At 35.6% G+C, this 22853-nt stretch overlaps 1 protein-coding gene and 2 pseudogenes across 1 annotated transcript in view; 1 reads left to right on the forward strand and 2 right to left on the reverse strand.

The window, feature by feature from the left end:
• The window catches only part of LOC149241934 (replication protein A 32 kDa subunit A-like), a 42366-nt gene extending 31228 nt beyond the window's left edge, over window positions 1-11138 (reverse strand). The window contains exons 1-3 of the mRNA XM_089374086.1: window positions 10781-11138; window positions 10564-10680; window positions 10375-10472 (exon numbers count right to left, since the gene is read on the reverse strand). Coding sequence (XP_089230212.1) covers window positions 10375-10472; window positions 10564-10680; window positions 10781-10888 — 323 coding nt within the window. The 5' untranslated portion in view covers window positions 10889-11138. The remainder of the gene's footprint in view (window positions 1-10374; window positions 10473-10563; window positions 10681-10780) is intronic.
• Window positions 11139-16655: 5517 nt separating this feature from the next.
• Window positions 16656-19601, reverse strand: LOC149241935 (PHD finger protein PERSISTENT TAPETAL CELL 1-like; annotated as a pseudogene).
• Window positions 19602-20211: 610 nt separating this feature from the next.
• Window positions 20212-22853, forward strand: part of LOC149241936 (asparagine--tRNA ligase, cytoplasmic 1-like) — a 47374-nt pseudogene continuing 44732 nt past the window's right edge.

The raw sequence follows: 22853 nt of genomic DNA on the forward strand, positions 1-22853 counted from the left end.
GTACAAGATACAACCAGCAAAATAGAAGAGGAATTTCTGTGAGAAATTTTACAAACAATATTCCCACACTTCTCAACGAGATTCTAACTCTGGAGAGGACCTACTCCCCCATATGTGTCTCACTGCATCAGCTTCTGCGTAGGGACTACATAGTCTCAGCATCACAGCCTTTGTGTTGTCCCTCCTCTGCTCTTCATCTTCTTTCTGCTCTTACACTCCCGACTGATGTCGATGCCCTCTCTCCTTCTCACCTGCAACTCTCCCTCTGCTTCGATTTCCTCTTGCCGAACTTCAACCAGTGAGAAAATAGATCTTACTTGGGTAACTGAGTATATACCTGGTGTGTTTTCCAAATGCCTATCGAAGTCAGTCAATTTATGGTTAAATTGTGGCATGTGGCATGTGGCACAACACATGTTGATGTACCGACATGGCACAGTTGGATATGGATTGAGGTATGCCTCAAATGATGAACTACAACTACAAGGACATACAAATTCAGATTGGGCAGAGAGTGCAAAAGACAAGAGCACATCAAGATGTTGCTCTAATTTGGGTTCTACTATGATATCCTAGATGAGCAAGAAGCAAATATGTGTTGCATTCAGTACTGCAAAGGCCAAGTATATTACAGCTAGTTTGGCGAGTTATGAAGCAATGTGGGTTTGGAAGTTGCTCGCAAGATTGTTTAACTAGGTGTTAGAGATGACCGTGATGACAAGTCGAAGCACATTGAGATCAAGTATTGGGACTGTTGAAAATTTAACTAGTGTCGATCTTCATAATGTGATAAAATGTGATTTTTATCATTGACATATTTATTATATTCATTATTATTTTATTTTTTGGTCAAAGCATGTTCTACATGCTTATAAAGTCAAAAGAGCCAAAAAGAAAATATATTCGAGTCAGCTCCCATATGGATTTTTGTAAGAAAAGAAAATTGAATTTTTGTTTACGTCAAAGTTGGCCCCCCTTGGGAACAAGTCAACCTAGGCCTCCAAGAGTCATATTCAATTTATTGGCAGATCATTCAAGAACAATTAAAGTAGCATTTTTCTAAACTACAAAAGGAGAAAGGGAGATGAATTAAAAGGAGAATAAATCTAACAAATGTGGAGAATAATTTTTGAAAATGAGGACAAATTTTTTACGCAACTACAAACATATTTTCAACCTCTCTAGTGCAAACTTGAAATTTCAAGACATTGACCAAAAGAGGAATGAAACTTCATGAAGAAGATCATACTTGGACCAGTTTTGACTTGTGTTGACTTTGATGCTTGGAGGTGACTTGGAGGAGGGTTGGACTTGATGTTTTGGTGGCAATTTTGGTCTTGGGTCTTGGATATCTCATTTTCATCTAATTCTATAAGAGAAGGATTGTTGGGCTTCCCCCCTTGTGAGGTTTTGCCCTGGCTTGGAGCCTAATTTCTAGTCTTATATCTCTCTATGATCTTTATGTTTTGAACATTTGTATAATTGCTTGATGAAGAACACTTAAGAATTAATAAAAATGCATTAATCATTCACAAGTAATTATCAAGTCAAAGAAATCAGACCTCGTCCTACTTCACTTGGTTTCTCAACATGGTATTAGAGCTATGGTAAAGACAAAAGCACTAAGTTGCACAAGGTAAACCAAGCTTTAAATAAGCAAAGGACAATCTAATAAGGAGTTAAGTTCTATGGAAACATCGGTGTTTCATGTGACATACTGTGAGAAAAAGAGATCTAAATCTTGTGTACATCTTCTATGGAATTTCGCACTTGAAGTTTTTCAAACCTATGGCCCCTCTTTCTCAGAATTGCAACACATTCCCATCCAACCTGTGGTATCTCAACTTTAAACCTAAGGCCTATTCCTCCTTGACTCTGTGATAATTTTACATGTGACCTTCTACATTCGACTTGTGGGCTCATACTCTTGAACCTATGGACTTTCTTCTTGATAAATTATTATATCATAGTTGAAGACAAAGCTTGGCAATTGAGCATTCTTTGAAGCAAATTAGAGACATCATTTGGAGTAGCCTAGTGATAGTGGTTGAGGCAAGCCTAAAAGCTTCTTTGAAGTGACTTGCAAGGACTATTGAAGACATTTTTGAACATTAAAGATTGTTGAAGGCACTCCTTGTAAAGCCCTATTGAAAACCTTATTAAGAAGTCTTGGAACCCATTTGGAGTCTTCAAATGTAGCAGCCCTAGAATTGAAGAGTGACCCTAGATGATATTATACCTATCGAGAAATGATTAGATCATAGTTGAAGGCAGAGATTGGCAATTGAGCATTCTTTGAAGCAAATTAGAGACATCATTTGGAGTAGCCTAGTGACAATGGTTGAGGCAAGCCTAAAAGCATCTTTGAAGTGACTGGCAAGGACTATTGAAGACATTTTTGAGCATTAAAGATTGTTGAAGACACTCCTTGTAAAGCCCTATTGAAAACCTTATTGAGAAGTCTTGGAACCCATTTGGAGTCTTTAAATGTAGCAGCCCTAGATTGATGAGTAACCCTGGATGATATTATACCTATCACTAAAATTTATGAAGTATTTTAAAGATATGAAGAAACTTGGAGACTCTTTGAAGCCTTGCCAAAATTAAACCTGATCTTGAAGCAGGACCAATAATGTGGTAGCAATAATGAACAACCCGAACCTATAGTGATACTCTGAAAAGACACAAATCTATGAAGATCAAAACTATGTGTGATAGGGATCTAAATTCTATGAAAGTTTGAAATTATTGAAGCTTGAAGACCATGTATGACTGAGCATGGAAGAGTACAAGTTTTGTGGCAAATTGTGCAAAGACTTGAAGAACATACTTCATGGTGTATGTGAAGAACATACTTCATGGTATATGTGAAGATCTAAGGATATTGGTTGACTTCATTACAAGGATGATTTTGTAGTTGACCTTGAAGAACAGACGTGCAACATGTTGTTGGTTGTATATAGTGGAAGGGAACAAAACTATAAGGACCATCTTTGTGATTTAGCGAACTCTATAAAAGAACTATGATAATACATATGAAGGCATATGAAGCTTATCCCAATGGCACAAGTATGTGAAGTTGCTATGTTACTTTCCTATACATAAAAAAAGGACGATTTATATCAATGAAGTTGACCTATCTATGAAGTTTGAAAGGAACCAGGACAAAGCAAGCAGCCTAAAGAAATTTATGTGGTTCATATCCTAGTACAATGGTTGAAGGATTCAGGCACCTTTGTTGGAGAAATTTGGTACATGACAACTGGAGAAAAGTCAAAGGATCAAATCTTTGCAAGCATAAATAAGGTAAAATTGAAGAGATATGTATAAATTGTGTTCACTTGCATCAAATGACCGATGTCAATCATATTGCACAGGATACCAAGTCTTCTAGGTAATCATGAAGTCAGATCTAGGAATTGACATAAAGAGTGAGCTAATGATTTTTTGAAAGATAGTGATGTACTATAAAAGGGATATATTAGAAATCGCGACTTAATTGATATGGTAGCATTTAGATTCTTTCTTTCCGTATAAAGACTAGGTTTCTGTGATCAATAAATGAAATGATCCCTGTTCCATTAAAAGCTTATCAATAGCATCTCTAGGGTTTTGCAACTAACTCTCTAGTATGCTTATTGAATTTGCAATTCTTAAATGGCACATCTTGAAGACTTTGGAGAATCTAGGATTTGTAAACCCTAGCAAAAGTTTGAGTTAGAAAACCCTAGCAACAAAAACACTAACTAATCATTTCCAATATTAAAAAAACCTAGCTCTTAAGAATGATAGGAATGACACGAATGATAGGAATGACATCATGCTAATGCAATGACAAGGTTGATGAAAAGGTCCAAGTCTAAGAGGGAGTTAACTCTCCTCAAAGAGATAAGTATTCTACACCTTTCTTTGATTACTACTATTATTATTTCGTCTATACACTTTGCCTTTTGTTCTTTCATAGTCTTTTAATAAAAGTTACAAGTCGAGACAAGATATATCTAAGATTGACTAACATATGGAAGAATTGGAAGAAAGTAGCAAAGAAAAAAGACAAAAAGAAAGCAATTTGAAGTATGCAACAAATAAGTCAATTAAATGGCAACATGAAAAACGAGGCTTAATAAAAATTCACCTACCTCAATTGGAAAGAGGGAGCTCTAAGATATTGGATGGATACAATACTAATTGAAGCTTGACAAAAAACCTAGAGAAGCTTGCAATCAAAAGGACAAATGACAAATCTACGACAATACTCTTTAGTAAGAAGTTGAATAATTTTGACATTATTGATACATTATTGTACCGGTAGTCGATTGGTTCCTTGTTATATTCGATTCAAGAACACATTGATTGGTTTAACGCTAATAGAGATACTATTGATGGTTGGAACTAGTATGATATCTTGGAAACAACATGAAGCAAAATTTTGCTGCAATGCAAAGGAAGCAGAGATGTGAAGGTTTGTACAATCAATTATGAAGCAATCTGGCTTCCCAATGACATGTTGAATTCAATTGATCAAGGCTACATGAAGATTGTCAAAAAAACTAGGAAGGTCGAAGCACTTTATGATTTGAGAGTACAATGCAAATAAGAGTCGAGAAGCTACAACAAATCTCCACAGAAGAACAAGTCGCTGATGTAAGGGAAATATTAGTACTTCATCTCCTCCCTGGTTGAGAGGGAGTGAGGATGTCCTCCTTGGTTAAGAGAGAGTGAAAGTGGACACCATCTTTTCCATGTGTCACATACTATGGCCAAGACTAACAACCGTAAGCCTAGTGCTTGAACACTAGCAAGGAGAATGGTGGTTTGGATAAGCATCAAGCACATCCATTCTTGACTCATGTATTGTGGTTGACTAGGATTAAGATCCTAAGTTGGATGCATGGACTTGGTAAAGAATGGTCTAGAGGACATACTTTTTCTTGGATTAGGAAATGGTCCTGTAAATTCTGTTGAGAAATCAAGAGGCTTATCAATTTTACATTAGATTTCTCTTTCATAGTAATTGCTTATGAATTAGTTAGCTTCTTATTAATATTTATTCTTCTTTGTTTCATCAAACAATTACTATAGCATAAACAAGAAGATCACAAAAACAAAAGAACACAAAATATAAGCTCTCAGCCAAGGTAAAACCTCTCTCCAAGGGGAAAACCCAATCAAAATCTATTCTTATAAATCATATCAAAGCAAGACATCCAAGACCCATGACCACAAAAGAACTTCCACCTCTAGATGCCAAGTCAAACCTTCCATTTTGCTCAACAAATTCATCATCAAGATATCAACAACAAGAAGTACGAAGGCAAAATTTCCACATATCCCATCTCAAGAAGAAACTCTTCTTCCATTTTAGATTGTCCCTCCGCTTCATCTCTCGTCTTTTGTGACAAATAGGACTTTGACTCTTTGACTCAATAAAACCTAGAAGCATGAAGAATGTGCTTATTTAATAATAATAAAAATTCTTTTGAGCTTGAAACTCATGCTTGAAAAAAAAATGATTTTATCTTTCATTTTCCTTTTCTTTTTTGCTTTTTACATAAATACATAAAGGTACAATTATGAAGATCAAAACTAGTAACATCTTTCAACAAGGTCATACCTTAAGAATACTCGGGTGGGGTATGTGCCTTGAGAGGCAGTGGTGTCCAGATTTATAACTCCCAACATTGTGCTTTGATCTAGTGGAGAGATAAAGCGTACTTGTCAAGACCTTGGTATATTGACAATGCTAGCTATGATGATGTAAATCATCATTGATGCTTGTCAATCTAGATCCTTTCTTATATGAATATTTCAACTTGAGAGTATCATGTTGGTCATTATGAATACCTCCCTAGTTAAAAGGGTGTTCAAAATGTAACTAGTGTCAGTGTTCATAATGTAATAAAATATAATTTTTATTATTGACATATTTATTATATTCATTATTATTTTATTTTTTAGTCAAAGCATGTTCTTCATGCTTATAAAGTCAAAAGAGTCAAAAACAAAATGTATTTGAGTCAAATCCCATTTGGATTAAAGAAAATTGAATTTTTTGTTTGAGTCAAGTCCACCAAAATAATCAAAATCAGCCCTCCTTGGGAATAAGTCATCTTGGGCCTCCAAGAGCCACCTACTCAATTTCATATATATATATATATATATATATATATATATATATATATATATAAGATAGTTCGACTTATAGTTCGACTTATTGATAGATTATTCAAGAACGGTATAACTTTTCTAAAATAGAAAAGGAGAAAGGGAACCAAATTAAAAGGAGAATAATTCTAGCACATGTGGAGAATAATTCCTAAAAATGAGGACAAATTTTCGAGGCAACTATAGACATGTTTTCAAACTCTCTAGTGCAAACCCAAAATTTCAAGACATTGACCAAAAGAGGACCAAAATTTTAGAAAGAAGAATAGACTTGGACCAATTTTGACCTGTGTTAACTTTGATGCTTAGAGGTGACATCAAGGAGGGATTGACTTAATGTTTTGGTGGCAGTCTTGGTTTTGGGTCTTGGATACCTCATTTTGATATGATTCTATAAGAGAAGGATTGTTGGGTTTTCCCCCTTGTGGGGTTTTGCCCTGGCTTTGCGCCTAAATTCTAATGTCTCTTTTTTTTATAGTCATTATGTTTTATATAATTGTATAATTGCATGATGAAGAACACTTAAGAAGTAATAAGAAGACATTAATCATTCACAAGTAATTATCAAGTCAAATAAATCAAACCTCATCCTACTTCACCTGGTTCCTCAACAGAGACATGGTACAAAAGGGATCAGTATAGTTCCAATACATTTCTATAAACAAGCAAGTTGCTAACATTCTCACAAAGCCTTTGTCCCATGATCAAGTTTGTTTACTTCAGGGACAAGCTTGGAATGGTTGAAAATGCTTCCCTCAATCAAAGGGAGTGTTGACGTTGTAGCATTAAGGGCAAACATTTGTCAAGGGTATTACCCAAGGGCCATGTTTTGGCTAGGGAGAATGGCCCAAAGTGCTCCCTCAGTCAACAATTTATAACCATATTGCCAAGAGATACTTAGCTAGCGGGTAGAGTGAGTGCCTTTAGCATCAAACAAGTGTTTTACCATTCAATTGGCATGCGAGATTCGTAATTGGCCCAGGATTTCACCATTTTTTGGTCAATGGTATTTTCATTGCTCCAAGTGATGACTTGTTGAGCTAGTGACCCAGGACTAGTCTTGTTGAGCCCAATCAAAAGGTTTTGACCATATCGCCAAAGGTTTGGCTAATGGGTGACTAGATCCATTTGCAAGGGGGACTTGACTAGTAGATAACTAGATCCTTTGCATGGTCTTGATGCAAGATACTTTCCACATGGTTCTAGATTAAAACATGAAGTGGATGGATACATCAACATGGCTAGCTCATTCAATCTTTTCTTAAGAATGAGAAACTTTTCAACGAAGTAGACATCTCAAGAAGTCAAGGTGAATACCTCCCTAACTAAGAGGGAGTGTTGATTTTTGGGTAGCTACAATCGGTATTCACAACTACTCAAGTCGGCCCTCAAAAGGAAATAAAAAGAAGAAATTCAAAATTTAAATTTTGAATTTAATTTGCCTCCAAAGTCAAGTCAGCCCAACCATAAACACAAATTTGGGCACCCTAAACCACTCAACCTCATCACTTGGAGACCAATTCAAACCATCATATCATCTTCTGATTTTTTGTTCACACATGCAAATTAAAGAGTCTTCTAAGGTTGACCAAGCTCATCTTCTGATTTGATTTGACCTACGTTCACTGAGTTCTCTCGACATAGTTTGACCACATTTGACCAAATTCATTTGGCAATTGCAAGAGGTTGAGTTTCAACCTACTTAACCAAAGTTGACTCGCTGAGGCAAAAGGTCAAAATTCTCTCTATTTGACCAAGTTTGACCTGTGTGGATTTATGCGATCAGTTCAACTTAGTTTGATTGGAAAATCAAATTGTAAATTTTGTTGAATTAAAGAATTTCTCCTAGAAAAGATTGTTGGGTTTTCTCCCAAAGTCAGGTTCCCCAAGTGAAAAATGTATCTTTTATGCTTGGTTGTCTCTTTATGATCATGTTATCATTATTGCATTACTATTGAGATTTTCCTTGTATAATTGTTTAATAATACATGTCACATAAGCAATTTGATTAAGAAATCATTACAAGTAATTATCAAATTATAAATCACATTTCTCCTTTAAAAAATCAACAATGGGTAAGTCCTAAGCAAATTTGGTAAAATAAGCACCCCAATTCATGACACCATAAAAAATAAATAAAACCTAGTGCTATATTGTCACATTTGTTACTCATCTCTATTCCTTAACACCAATTCTATCTCCTTAAAGAAAATAAACATAAAACAAATTATGTGAATTTGGTGGTCATTGAAACCCTTAAAATGCCCAAAACCACATCAAAATGGGTACAACAACCTCCCCTGAGTTATATCAACATAAATCACAAGGGAGGAACCTTATAGTTAATAACAATGATTGATCCATAAATGAAAGCAAAACAAAGGGCACACAAGCACTTGACTACATAGCCCTAACTTCCAAGAGCAAGAAAGCCATAAATGGCTAATGTCTCTTAAAGCACAAAAGGCTTGGAAGAAGGGGGAAGCAAAGTAGTAGTTTCTAGACAACCACTTTATGAGATTCCCAATCCATCGTATTAGAAAAACAATTGTGCATGCATGGGCACACAATTATAGCTTAATGTCTTGCCAATTAATATATTGTTGGCATAAATCGCAAGGGAGGAACTATATAGTTAATAACAATGATTGATCCATAAATGAAAACAAAAGGGCACACAAGCACTTGACCACATAGCCCTAATTGCCCAGAGCAAGAAAGCCATAAATGGCTAATGTATCTTAAAGCACAAAAGGCTTAAAAGAAGGGGAAGCAAAGTAGTAGTTTCTAGACAACCACTATGAAATTCCCCATCCATCATATTAGAAGAACAATTGTGTATGCATGGGCACACAATTATAGCTTGGTGTCTTGCAAATTAATATATCGTTGGCTTTTTGTAATCAAAGAGGGGATTTTTCTCCAATTGAAAATATATGTAAATCTAATGGTATGTATGTATTTTGTATTTAGTTACTTTTTGATTGAATTTACATTGTAGTATACAACTCTACATGTGTTCAAAATTGCCCAAGAGCTAACTAGGAATTCCAATTGTGAATGCACTTAGTTTGGGCAACAAAAAAGGCATATGGGTGGCTTGATACACTAGATAACTACATATAAACTTTAAAGTACAAGAATCTAATACGCATGTCCATAAGAATTGCAAGCAACCACTTCATGGTATCCATTATAATCGATGCAATCTAATTTTTAATACTTTGGCATGAATCTTGCCATACATTGATGTGCTTAAGAATAAGTCAAAGGAAAAGAAAATGCACAATCAAGCTTTGCAATTGGAATTGCTATATAGTACTTATAGTATATTATATTGTAGTATGTTGATATATTAAATAATATTTTTAAATTAGCAATTTTGAACTATATTAAAATTTAGAATTAAAATATTATATTTCTCAAATTATTGTAATATTGACATTATTAATTTAATCAGAGACACGATCAAATATTTATCTAAAAAATGAAAAGCAAAATAAATATAAAACTTTGATATTTTGTAAAATTAAACTTTACATATATATTGAAACATTGTTCTGATTCTGATGGGAAAAAAGATAAATAGCACTACTCTCATGATATGAAAATACAATAAACTTTTGATACTATAAATTAATTCCCAAACTTTCATTTCCTTAGTTAGAGCTCCATTAAATCCCCCAAGTTCCCAGAACCTTTCCCAGACAATCGAAGATGTTATGTTCTTGTTCCTAAGCTTGCGGAAATACCAGAACAAAGGGAAAAAGTTTAGGAAATGTTGAGGTTCTCGTGCAACTATAATAAAATGTGTACTTCTATATTCAAAAATACTGTTTTTTTTTCATCAATTAATTTGTCCTTACTAAAATATATTTGAAATCATGCTCGTATTAAATCTTACTACTTTGCCTTGTATTCGTGCAAATAACAGATCCATGAAAAAAAAAAGATCTTCGCACAAAGTCAGGTTGAAGTGATGTGAGTGATTACACTAGTTTTATTAGTGTTATGAGTTTCACCCGGTAAATTTCAGTTCACGTGGTAATTTATTTAATTTAAACCAAAATAAAAAGACACGCGACAGTTCGATCTTGTGACCTAGGGCATGAAATTACTCTCAAATAAAAATTCCAGTAAATTACTCTGATTGACCTGACTGCGTAGCAGCTACATTACAACAGAAAAAATAATAATACTAAAGCATACCAACGTTTCACTTCTAATCTCCCTGTACCGTCATCGAGATAAAACGACACATCAGTAACCCTCTCTTCCTTGTTGAAAACCATCCCAACAAGGGTGACCTACACACCCAAAAAAAAACACATATTCAGGCAATTTTTCCCATAATAGAACACCTTAAAAGTTCAGTAAAAATTAAAGAATGATTCTTACATTGTTAATATCCACGCCATCAATTGTAAAATTCGAATTCTCATCCGAGAGCTTCTGGGTTGCCTGGCTTATCTGTTTTACTGTCAATGGAAGAAGCCCGGTGCCGGTACCGCTTTTCTGCAAAACAATCCAAATTCGTCGGGCTCCTAAAACTGCCAAAACACGCAGAGATTAAAAATCCTAAAATAGCCTAAGTTGACAGAGGAAACCCGCTTACCCTGACAGACGAAAAACCACCTTCGTTAACTTGGGTGGCCTGAGAGGGCATAAAGCCGCCTCCGGAGAATAGAGAACCTCCGTCCGATTGACTTTGCATGCCAAACATCTTTAATCTCTACTCTGTCACTCCCCACGGAGAAAAAAGGAGAAATTTACAATGGAAAATAGTAACAGAAACAACTGATATGAAATGTCTTTCAGATGATAGTAGTGTTTTGCCACTGCCGACTCTTAATTGGTATTGGGGATTTGAGCGCGAAAGCATAACTCCCGCCAATTTTCTTATCTCCATTGCGGTATATTTCCCGGACATTTAACTTCGTATATTTTAATCGTACCCGACTCAACCCGAGGCATCAGGACCATGCTAGCCTTCTAGTGTCAATGATCGACGATTTTTTTTTGTTCGATGGAGTAATTTTGATTTTCAATGTATACAAAAATAACTACCAATTGAGCCAAAAGGAAAGGTGTAAGGAAACAAAAATAGCTACCAGTTCCTCCAAAAGGTGTAAAGAGAGGTTTGTAAGGTTAAAATTGGAGAAGTTATAAATTTGAAGCAAGTAATCATTGATATATTGAATTTAAGTTTTTTAATGTTTATAAAATTATATTTTTTATTTGAAAATTTAAGTAAATGTTAAATTTTATTTTCAATTTTAATTTATTTGTATTATTATTTTTCCTTTTGATATTAGGATATAGCATATTAATCACAACATGTAACATAGTAATTAAGATTTTATCTTTTGCCAATATTTATTTACAACATTAAGTTGTCTAAACATTTTATTAAGTTATTTGTGGCATGTGCATATAAAAACAATCGCATGTCTAAATCTAGATAAATCATATTGCAAAGATAAGACTCATACCAAACTTGCTATATGAAAGACTTTCATATGTGGAAAAAAAATCTAGAGTCAATTTTGTATTTAAAATGGAGAGTGGGGCAAGACAATTTATATTTGACCCACACAATCATAAAAATAATAAATAAGAAAGTAGTTGTTGGAAATTTGTATGTTAAATTAAATCAATTTTTTGAACTAACCGGTTGGAGGCAACTCTCAAACTTTATTCTCTTGTGAATTAGGTAAGATCTACTAGCACCATATATGAAACCCAGTACAACAAAATACAAGTGTGAAAATATTAATTGCAATCTCAAGGATATGAGTCCACTATGGATGGTTGATGCTTGGGATATAAGAGAAATGCAGTGTGATAGAAGGAAACAACCCTAGGGAATTTTAACCATTTAGATGTAAAAAAATGCCTAAAAGGACATGACTAATAGAACAATGTACCTTGAAGATTGGCACAAGATAGGGCAATGTAAAGATAGAGTTTTTATCTGAGTCTATTTGGATTTACTAAAAATATGATAAGCAAGACGGAAACAATTACCCAAATGCAGGAATATATCATATGTTAAATGTGAAATATGGGGTTCATAATACTAAGTTTCTCATAGAGCAAGCAATCGCTGGCATGAAGTCGTAATAATACCGAATTGTGTGGTGGTTATTATCTCTATTTTGAAAAACATTTTCTTTACTTGAAATTGAGTTGAGTAGAGGTGTTTGAATTAAAGTTTGACTCTAACATGCTTGTCTATAATGTCTTTACAGTTGGGATTTGACAAACTGTAAAATTTCACATGAAAACTATTTTTTAAAAGGGGAGAAAGATATTCCTATCTTGTCTGCAACTTCATCTCTGATATTTCTTCTTTCCCACTAATTTAGGACCTCAAACAGAGTTGAAACCATCCTCAAGATTGAAGAGTTGTAGAAGGGATGCTTTGCCTTCTTTTAGGTGCTCCTCAACACTCAAGTGTAGCAATGGCAATAGGAATCAAGCATGTCTCTAGACCGGATTGCAATGCTAAAAGAACTAACGGTTAGACACTTCAATTTTGGAAGAGGGTTTTAGTATTGGCTAAGGGTCACCCAAAATATGAGTTCACTTGCCAACATTAGAATATTTTTGGAAAAACATAGTCTAGTAATCTAGGTAGAATTAAAGGGAAACAAGGTCTAAATTGCTTGCAGAGATTAAGGCTCAAGGCTTGCAATTGGCAGCTTGACCATCAAATGGACAAACTTAAGACAAGTAAAGTCACTAAGATATTAACACATATTTGACTACATAAATATGTGTTTTTGTGTCTTTATAGATGCTTTTTCACTTCAACAACTTTGAATTCAAAAAATAAACATAACTGTTATTTTTTACCTTGTGTAGAAATTGTAGTAAAATACAATAACCACATCCTTTGTTATTTTCCACATATTCTAAGCTTTTTCACTTCAATAACATTGAATTCAATAAATGTTTTACCTTGTGTAGAAATTGTAGTAAAATACAACTAGGCTTTTTCACTTCAACAACATTGAATTCAAGAAATAAACATAATTGTTATTTTTACCATCTGTAGGAATTGTAGTTAAATACAACAGCCTCCTCCTTTGTAATTTTCCACATATGGTATATTCTTTTCATTGGATAAAGAGGGGAAATTTTATTTGACGTAGTACATTTTTTAACATCAATGCGTTTCAAAAATATGAACAATGAAAAAAGACAACATTTGTAATTTGATTAATGTAACGGGTTAGCTCAATCAATATGAATGATTGTTTTGAAATAGAGCCAATAATGACATCTTTGGTTCTAGTCTCATTGAGATTTGAGTCAAGAAAAATCCAACTAAGTTCAGCCACTGTCTATCTAAATATTGCAAGGAAAAACGGGGAATGGAATTATCTTTGTTTGCCCTACCAACATCTTAAAGTGATCGGTCAGCATGATCATTCATTATCCCTGGTTTTCAATGTCTCGGATCTTCCTACACTAGTTTGACAAGATAAGGTGCATCAATAACATTTGTGTTATGACACAAGTAAATAAGCTCTAGCTGAACACTAAAATGGCATCCTGTGTATTCAAGTAATAAATGGTAACCTAATTTTCCATGAAAAGGGAAAAAATTATATGAGAAAGACGCATACAAAAATAAATATTCCACTAAGTTTCAGAGATATAGGAACATTAGGCTAGTTCTCAATGACATGCATAGTGTTCCCCCAAATTTTGAGGATGTAATTGGCGAGCATACCCCAAGTAATAATTGACAATCAAAACAACATGCATCAACATGATCCAATTGATAATTACATAAGTGATATTCAAAATAAGAGAATAGTTTTATTTGTCACTGTAAAACCATCAATATCTTATACAATTAGATCCATCATTATTTAAACAAAAAAGAGTGAAGTATGTTTCTGAGTAGATGGCTCCTTCTCACTCTACTTAGAACTCCACCTCTATAGAAAGGTATCATTTGTTTATGGACATGACAATTTTTAGCAAATAAAGCCAAATAATTTCTCGAATGTCTAGAATGTTTCTGGTGCCAGATTAATTCAATGTTAAGACCAATTTCTTCAATGTCATTCGATCTGCACTAGCAAAATTCCATAGTGGACTTATTATTGAAGGTTGTGACAAATTCTCTTCAATCCTTTATCTAGGAGCAAGTTCCAACCCTTTCTGAAGACCAATGTGTCTTCCTTTACCTTGTACTGATTGGAATCCCAGTCACTCTATCTCCTCTTCTGCTTGGAATGAAAGACCAAGATATTCAACAAATTTTCATTGCAAAGAACTAATTTCGTTCCATATTTCATGCAACCATCATCACGACATGATGATTTGATTGGTTGGCAGTTGCACTTGTGTGGGTGATCCATGGTTATCGAAAGAAATGAGTGATGTGGCATGCAAGGATGGGGAGTGAGAGTTCATGCAGAGATGCAGAAGGGGGGAGGCAAGGTGGGTGCTTCACACTCTATCTTCCTCCACAATTCCAAACTAATGCAAAGTGTGACACTATTTGCTTCCTCCACATCTAAGGCAGAGTGCAGAGCCATGTACTACTTCTTCCATCTGTACTTTTTCTTCCTCCACATTTTAAACTTGCTAAAGACTCCTCCATAAACTAAACGAGGATTTGTATAAAGGATTTAAAGCCTACATTGAAGACTTTGTATAGGTACTTTTATTCAAGATACTTGGCAAGATTTTCAATCCAAGATTTCAAACCTAAATACAAACTTGATCTTGGGCACAGGGGAACCTTAATAATTATAAGAGAAATTATGAATTTTGAAGCTTATGGTGCCCAAAGGATTACACTTTCTTTGGAGAAATTATGTCCTCTTTTGAAAAAGACTTTGCTACTCTCCGATTGTTGGCTACAGAGAATTTACTTCATATGACATGCCTTAATTCTTCACATATAAGAGGCATGCATTCCTTATAAGTATTTTTCACCCTTTTAGACATTTGCATCATTGTTTATCCTCCTTACACATGATTTGGATGATTTCTTCCCTTGTCTTCAACTCTAGCCTTTTGTTGTGCATTATTTTGATTCCCATGAGTTGTTGTCTAATGTAGCTTGGAAACTCAATCCTTCCCTTGGATAGATTTATTCTCTTATGTCTTCAACTCCAAGCTTTTGTTGTCCATCATTCCAGTCCCACAAGTTGTTTTCTAATGCGACTTTTGCTATGTTCTTTGCTAACCCAATATATATTGTATCATGATGGTTTGAAGCTTCCAAATGCCAAACATCTCAATGTCTATCTCATCATCTATGTTTGGCAGCCTTGCAAAATCTCAATGTCTATCTCATAGTCTATGTTTGGAAGCCTTGCAAAATCTCAATCTAGGACGTAGAGAAGATATTTTACCATGATCTACTTGAAGGTCGACCATACAAGCATATTGCTTCATGTTGGGTTCAATTTGATGCTCTTGACTCATGCGATTGAATTAATCCAAACCTTCTTCTGCCAAACTTGCATGGCTGCAAGCAAACAGGACATGGGTGAATGGAATGTGATTTGGATTTATGCCTATTTGTTGGATTTGGGAAAAAAGTGCAAGGGAATCTTTACCATGGCCATGTAGATGATAACCTGTGATGATTGCAGTCCCAAAAATATAGGACATAAAATGCACATATAGGACAATACATACTTACCTTGTTTTATACATTCCAAAACACTACATAACACTAGATAAGTTTATAATTCCTTGTGAAACAATTGTGATAACTTGTATAAAGTTTTGTCATATCGTTGAAATATACCATGAGTTTTATGTTTGTGACAGACTACCATTGAACCAAGATACATAATTTATATCACTTTGCACTATGTTGGACAAACTCATATGCATTACCTGCTCCCAGTTGGATGCCTGCTAGCTAGAAGTCAACCAAATCCACTCCAACCCAACTAGCGAATTATGCATCCCCGACATATAATGTGGCCCTAGAATTCACCCATTTAGCCAAATGGCCTCCAATTCTTTCTCTACATCCAAAACCTTGACATGGTGGACACCATCCTCAGTCTACACCTAATTAGTCTTGTGATTCCTCGCATTAGCGATAGCCACATCCTTGAACAACCCAATATCAACAACACCAGACGCCATATGATACCAACGTCACTGAAGTTCACTGGGCAGATCGTGCAGCATTGTGAAGTCAAGCAAGAAGGCTTTATTCTTAAGTCCCAAAAGACCCTTCCCTTCCATGTCCTTTGCTCTAAACTACAACCAAATTAAACCTTCTACATTTTCTCTCGCACTCCTTCCTCACATGGTAACAACTTACAATGGTCAGTGATTCAAAATTGCAACACCACCATATTAAGAACATTATTATATCCTTCATCGAAGAGTTTGAATGAACATCCAAACATAATTTTACAATACATTGTCAAGCATACATTTTTTGTAACTTTTCCTCTGGAGAAACCGAAAACGTTTGCCGAAATAGAGATTTGAAGTCACCATGTTAAGACTTTGGCACCTAAGCTCAGCTTCCCCATGTCGCATCTAGTACGTTGTGCCCATTTTTCACTGCATTTAAACATAATTTGTCAATTCAAAATGTAGGCAAACATGCAAGAACCTACAAGAAGTTATTGAAGTTATACTTATAGTTGGTCCACACATTTGAGGCCCAATTCTAAGCCTTATTGGCCCATTTTTTGAAGTTGTGCAACACCAACTCCAAGGGATTTGTGCATAAAAAATCTAATTAGAGAAATAATAGATAAAAACAACAAATTCCTCCTTGACCATTTTTTTTATGAGAGCGTACTCTTTGAATGTTGTATTGGAGATGGTTTCATGATATACGAGCTGGGGGTCGAGTTCTCCACTGGGGCAGTCCACATCACAGCCTCTTAGTTGTGAGGATGGGAAGATGGGGCCACGTGAGCACCCATGATTTTGGTGCCCCATTTTCGACTTTCTTACTTTGTGACAGTTGAATCGAACCCTCAACCTCCATCGCAGGATAAACGATCTTCTTCATCGCTCTCACTGTGGTACCGTCCTTGTCTACGTAATCAGATTACAAAAGTTGCTCTTTGTGTATTTCTTCTCTACTCATCCTTGAAATCCTATGGTCCAATAATGTCTTAACACTGGACAGGCAATTCAAACGCGAGTCACAATTGATAGAAATTCGGATTATGTTTGGGAGTTTGTGAAGTGAAATGGATAAGATTGTAGATTTATATAAGGCGTTGCTTGCAGTGGAAGATATGGGTGTCGACAAACGTGGATCGATCAAGTAAAACCGAGAGTAGTTACAAACTGCACTGTCCATCTTTAATAATCTTCTAATAAAACAATAATAATTTATTAACCTCATTATTTTTTTATTAAAATTTTAACTTATATAATTTTATATTCATAAAGATATTTTGAATTCCATATTTTATGTAATCCTATATTTCATTTTTTAAATTTTATTATATATATTATATTTAGTAAAGCATTTTAATAAGAAATAAAATTTAAAAATGTCCCAAAAAATTTATAAAACTCCCCTAATTATCAATTCCCTTAATAAAATAAATAAATTCTAAAATTTATATAATCATAAATAATAACATTAATAAGATTCAAAATTATTATAAATTTTACATAATCTTAAAACTAATTAAAATTAAAATTTTATTCATTTAAATTATTAAATTTTTATTCCTCCCATAATTATAACAAATTAAAATCACCACTAATATTTATAATAAAATAAAGTTAAGATTTAATAATACGAATAAAAAAAAATCATCCTTGATCAACGTTCACTTTTATAAAGGTCTTCTCCTCACGCTATGAAACACCACGAAGCATTGGTCTTAGAGATAGAGTGGTGGCACAAGTTACAGAGATAAAATCGACAAAAGACACCCAAATTATTAGTACGACTCAAACTATAACATCAACCCAAATACTTAAACTTCAAAACTAACTTCCTTAAAAAATTATTTTATAAATTATAAATGTCATTGAGAGCATAATAATACAAATATCATCACACTAACTTACCATGTAACAAGAAGCTCATAGCTTTAATTCACATGAATGTGACCAGTGAGAATGTGACAAATAAACATGATATTACAAATATCATTCCATTAACTTGGGCATGTAACAAGCACCTCTCAACTTTGATACATCGGAATTTTTCAGCATTGATTAGATTTGATGGGATTTTTTAAAGCTTATTTCAAGGATAATGTAAAAAGTGTGATGAATAATAGTGTATTTATATGTATACAAAAACATCCAAAGAATGGAATGGAGTGGATGTATTAAATAAAATAAAAAAAAACTTAAGTATGGACCGGAAGAGGTGGAGTCTATAGTGGTGACAAAATAACATGTTTGGAACTTCACCAATGTCAACAATGCCAACATAGCAAGTATGTTGCCACACCTAGCACATGTCGCATGCAATCATCCTCTCATTATCATCAACCTTGGTGCCACACGGACATTCGACCAACCAATCATCCATGTTGGGCACCTCCTCCTTCGCCTTTGTACCAGAGCTCGCTCAACACGTCAATGTCATTGCCTTGGACTACAACACTCGACCCCGATTCGAGGGCTCCGAATAGGAGATTGTCGTTGTCGTTGTCGTTGTCCAGATCGAAGATGGACTCTGCATGAAATCGCTTGTGATTTAGTAGGTTTCCCTAAGGGCCCTCTCTGATGCCATCTTGAGATCAACAATGATGGCATGAGGCGGTAGAACCAAGACATCCATCAAAGGTGCGGGAGGTGGGCTACACCTATTCTTGCTATTGGTCGGACAACATTTTCTCAGCGACACCATGCACATAACTCTTAGCATCTCATTGTCATCAAATCCCCATTGATTGGTGGCACCTCTCCTCGTCATTTCTCCTCTATAATTATTGACAAAGTGCTTGGTGTTGAAAATTATTCGACTGGTTGTTGGAATGGTCGTCAATGTGTTGTTATTATCGGTTGTAGGCTCATAGCTTTCTAGGACTATCTTGTACATGTACTCAATGTGTATAGCTATATCTTTCTTACTAATCTCCTTGACACTCGTCGACGCAGCGACAGTCGAGGCGCTCACATGACTGCTTGGAGGGGATGACCTGAGATCCTATATGCAATATTTCAGGACTTTGGTGTTGGGATTCATGGACCTGCACATAATGTAACCTTCGACACGTGATTTTCCAATGATTTAAGCACAAAATCCACAAGTTGGTGTCTCCTATATAAGCCCTCGTAGCATCTTTAACATCCTGTCGAGGAACTCGTTTGTGGGCACCTTCGGTTTTCAAAGCTTCCACTATAACCTATCTCGTGAGTTAGAGTCTCCTCACCGACCACCAGCAAGGTGTGTCCATGGCATGAGGCAGTGGCGTGTTCTGTAATAGCACTAATGAAAATTCCATGTAATAAAAGTTAAAAACAATAACCATGGTTGACGGGACACTTATTCCAAGATGAATGTCGGGCAAGACATCCTAGGGGGTGTTCATTTGATTGTTTATGGCTAAGTAAATTGGCAAAGGCAATGGCTAAGGCTTTGGAAAGGCAAAATGTCATTTTTGGCACAATTATTTATGAAAATAATTGAAATTAGGAGGAAAGGGAGGTGAAAGGTCACAGGTTGCATGTGAGGAGGAAAATGAAGGAAAATAATGGAAAATGAAGAAAATAGAGGCCTTATTCATAAAAAGGCTTATGAGGATCAGTTGGTAACCTTTTGTCAGTTGAGTTTTGGAGCTCTCTCATTATTATCTCTCTCTCTCTCATACTCTTGGACACTTAGAGTTTTCTTGGAGAAAGAAAGACAAAGAAGGCAAGAGGAAGTAAAGATCAAGCAGGGAAAGGTAGGATCAAGCAGCTACAACAGGCTTCATTGCAGGTATCGACTTGCATGTGTATTTTCATTTCTAGATTTGGCATGCATGGGATTGCATGTGATTATTTTCTATCATGGCATGGGTGTTGCCAGGTGTAACAGTGTTTCCAACCTAGCCTTTCCGTTTCCGGATAGCCATGGCGTCATGGGATTCTCATATTTTGGTTGAACTGGAAAGTCGGATGGATTTGAAGATGAGTAAGGTGGAACTTCGAAATGATAGAACACACGGCCTAGTAACCCTGAGCTGGACTGTGGGTTACGATAAAGCTGAATTTTGTGTTACCTCAGATGGCCTAAGAATCCTTGTCAGTGAATGGCAAGATATACGATAAAGCCAAGAGGTGGTTTGCTCTCCGTTGAGCCTAGTAATCTCGGGTTTGGGATATGCAGTAAAGCCTGGATAGTGGGTCTCGGTTTAGGGCCTAGTGATCCTTGTTTGGATTGAATTAAAGCCTGAGAGAATAGGAGACAGGAAAATTCCTCACGGTGTAGGTGCGAAGATCCAGTGGCATCCATGCTTGTTTGGCCTAGTGATCAGGTGGAGATCATGGTAAAGCTTGTTATGATGTGTTCACTGTGTTGGCCTAGTGATCCGGGATGGATTATGGTAAAGCCTGGTTTTTGTTGATGAGGGTGAGGTGGTTTAGCCTCAGTATGCCCTGGTTGGTTCTTGTGGTTTGAGTCCCACATTCATGATTGGAATATGGCACGTGGGTGAATGGCTGAAGAGAGGTTTGGCTTAGCTATTCTATGGTCAGGTGGAATGTGGTAGTCCCATCTCGGATTGGTTCATTGCATTCATTAATGAGAAATTCATTCCCTTGATTTTCATATGTAAATGTACTAATGTATATGTGGATTTTGATGGTTGATATGTTTATGGTATTTATGTTCTTATTATGTTGGTTATATGCATATTTTATGACAACAACTATGTACGGATCTCAACATTTTTTTACTTTTATATGAATGGATAATGTGTCTATGACCTAATAGAGGATAACACAACAATTGACATGAGGGAACAATGGTTCATAGCGATCCTCAGATAAGTATGAAATACCTACACTTACTTATGTTGTTTACACATGTAGGTTACATGTTGATGATGTGTTTGACAAAATGCCTTTCATGGCTAGTAGGGGTTTGGTTATGGTCTTGTTCAGTTTATTGATTTTGCATCATTGTTTCCTTGTATTTTTATTGATTCTAAGCTATCGCTCCATTCTAGGCAGTGGCTTGGGCTCTGGGCCTAAAAAAGTGGGTTAAATCTCGAGGTCATTGGCATGGAACTAGAAATTTTGGTCCCTGGTCACTGGCAGGCAACCCTGTGAGAGCAACTTTAGGTTGTTTATCGCTCCCTTACCCATAGCATGAGAACGACTATGGCTTAAGAGCTCCAAAACAACAGTGGTACCCAGGGACATGTTATCTGAGTGCCTGACTTGTCTCCTGAGGATTATGTTGATGATATTGGATGACTGTGTGATGTTTCGTCGGTTCCACTTCCTTAAGGTCACATAGGAGGTCGAATTTGATCATAGTAGCCTCTCATCTCAAGTTTACCCCGATTGGCATGGTTACTTGGGTGGGTGTGGGAGGAGGGTGTTACAGAGTGGTATCAGAGCGGTGGTTCAACTCTCGGACTGATGGGCAGTGTGTGTTGGTCATGCATGCATGTCAGTTACATGTGTGTCTCTTACACTTGCATTTCATGTGCTTGTTGCATTGGCTTGATGATTGATTATGGTTGTAGTATGGTTGTTATGGAGAATTTGATATTGATTTCGTGAAATGTATTTGTCATGAGTATGTGACTGGTTGCATATGGATTATATGTCACTTACATGTTGATTTTATGTCGCCTACTTACATCCTTGTATGTTAGGTTACATTCTTGAATATGTTGATTACATGTATTAGTCTTGTAGGTTGATTACAAGAATTGATCACTTATGTTCAACTACATGCATTTATGCGTATGTGTAGTTGATTAGGCATTGCTTATGCATGTTGTTGGTTGCATGTGGCAATGTGTACAATGGAGTAATGGTTGTTGTCATGCATGAAGTCATAGCATGCATTGTTGATATGGCCTTGCATTGATGACTGAACCCTAAGTAGAGTGATGTTTATGTGTCGATACATTTATTTGCATATGTCTATATGTTGTTATGATTATGTTATACATGTATCATGTTGATTTGGTGATCTTGCAGACAAGGTATCCTCCCCGAGATATATTGAGGTACGTTGGTTTATTGTGATTTGGTTTATCTGACATCTTATGCAGTGCAGGAAGAAATATCAAATGGCTAGCAAGATGGTTGACTACAGAGACTCTCCCTATGAATCCGAAGAGTGGTATAGTGTTGGAAATCCTTTTGATTTGGTAGTTACAATGAGGAGATTAAAGGAAGAGATAAGGAGTTGTAAGGGAGATAATTGTTACAGGGAAAAGTGTCTATGCAAAACTGCTAATCCCACTAAGGCGGGTAGCTAACTTAGAAACAAACAAAGTAAAACTACTTTCGTTTTCCTTTATGAAAGATAGATGAGAGAAGAATAAAGGAGACCAACCTCTATCTTGCGCTTGGTTCCTTGCTCGATTCCTCTCTCTTCTGGTAGTCCTTTGCTACTTGCTTTCTCGTATACCCGACTTCACAGAGTACCTGTAGAATCAAAGCAGCATAACACTATACAAGAACATGGATCTATTATCATAAACAATCTAGGATCAGATGTAAATTGACCATACAAATGCACAAAACATAGA

Source organism: Pinus tabuliformis, chromosome 8, assembly GCF_031772625.1.
Source record: "Pinus tabuliformis cultivar Carrire ecotype Pingquan chromosome 8, CPIR1, whole genome shotgun sequence".
In the NCBI taxonomy this organism is placed as follows: Eukaryota; Viridiplantae; Streptophyta; class Pinopsida; order Pinales; family Pinaceae; genus Pinus; species Pinus tabuliformis.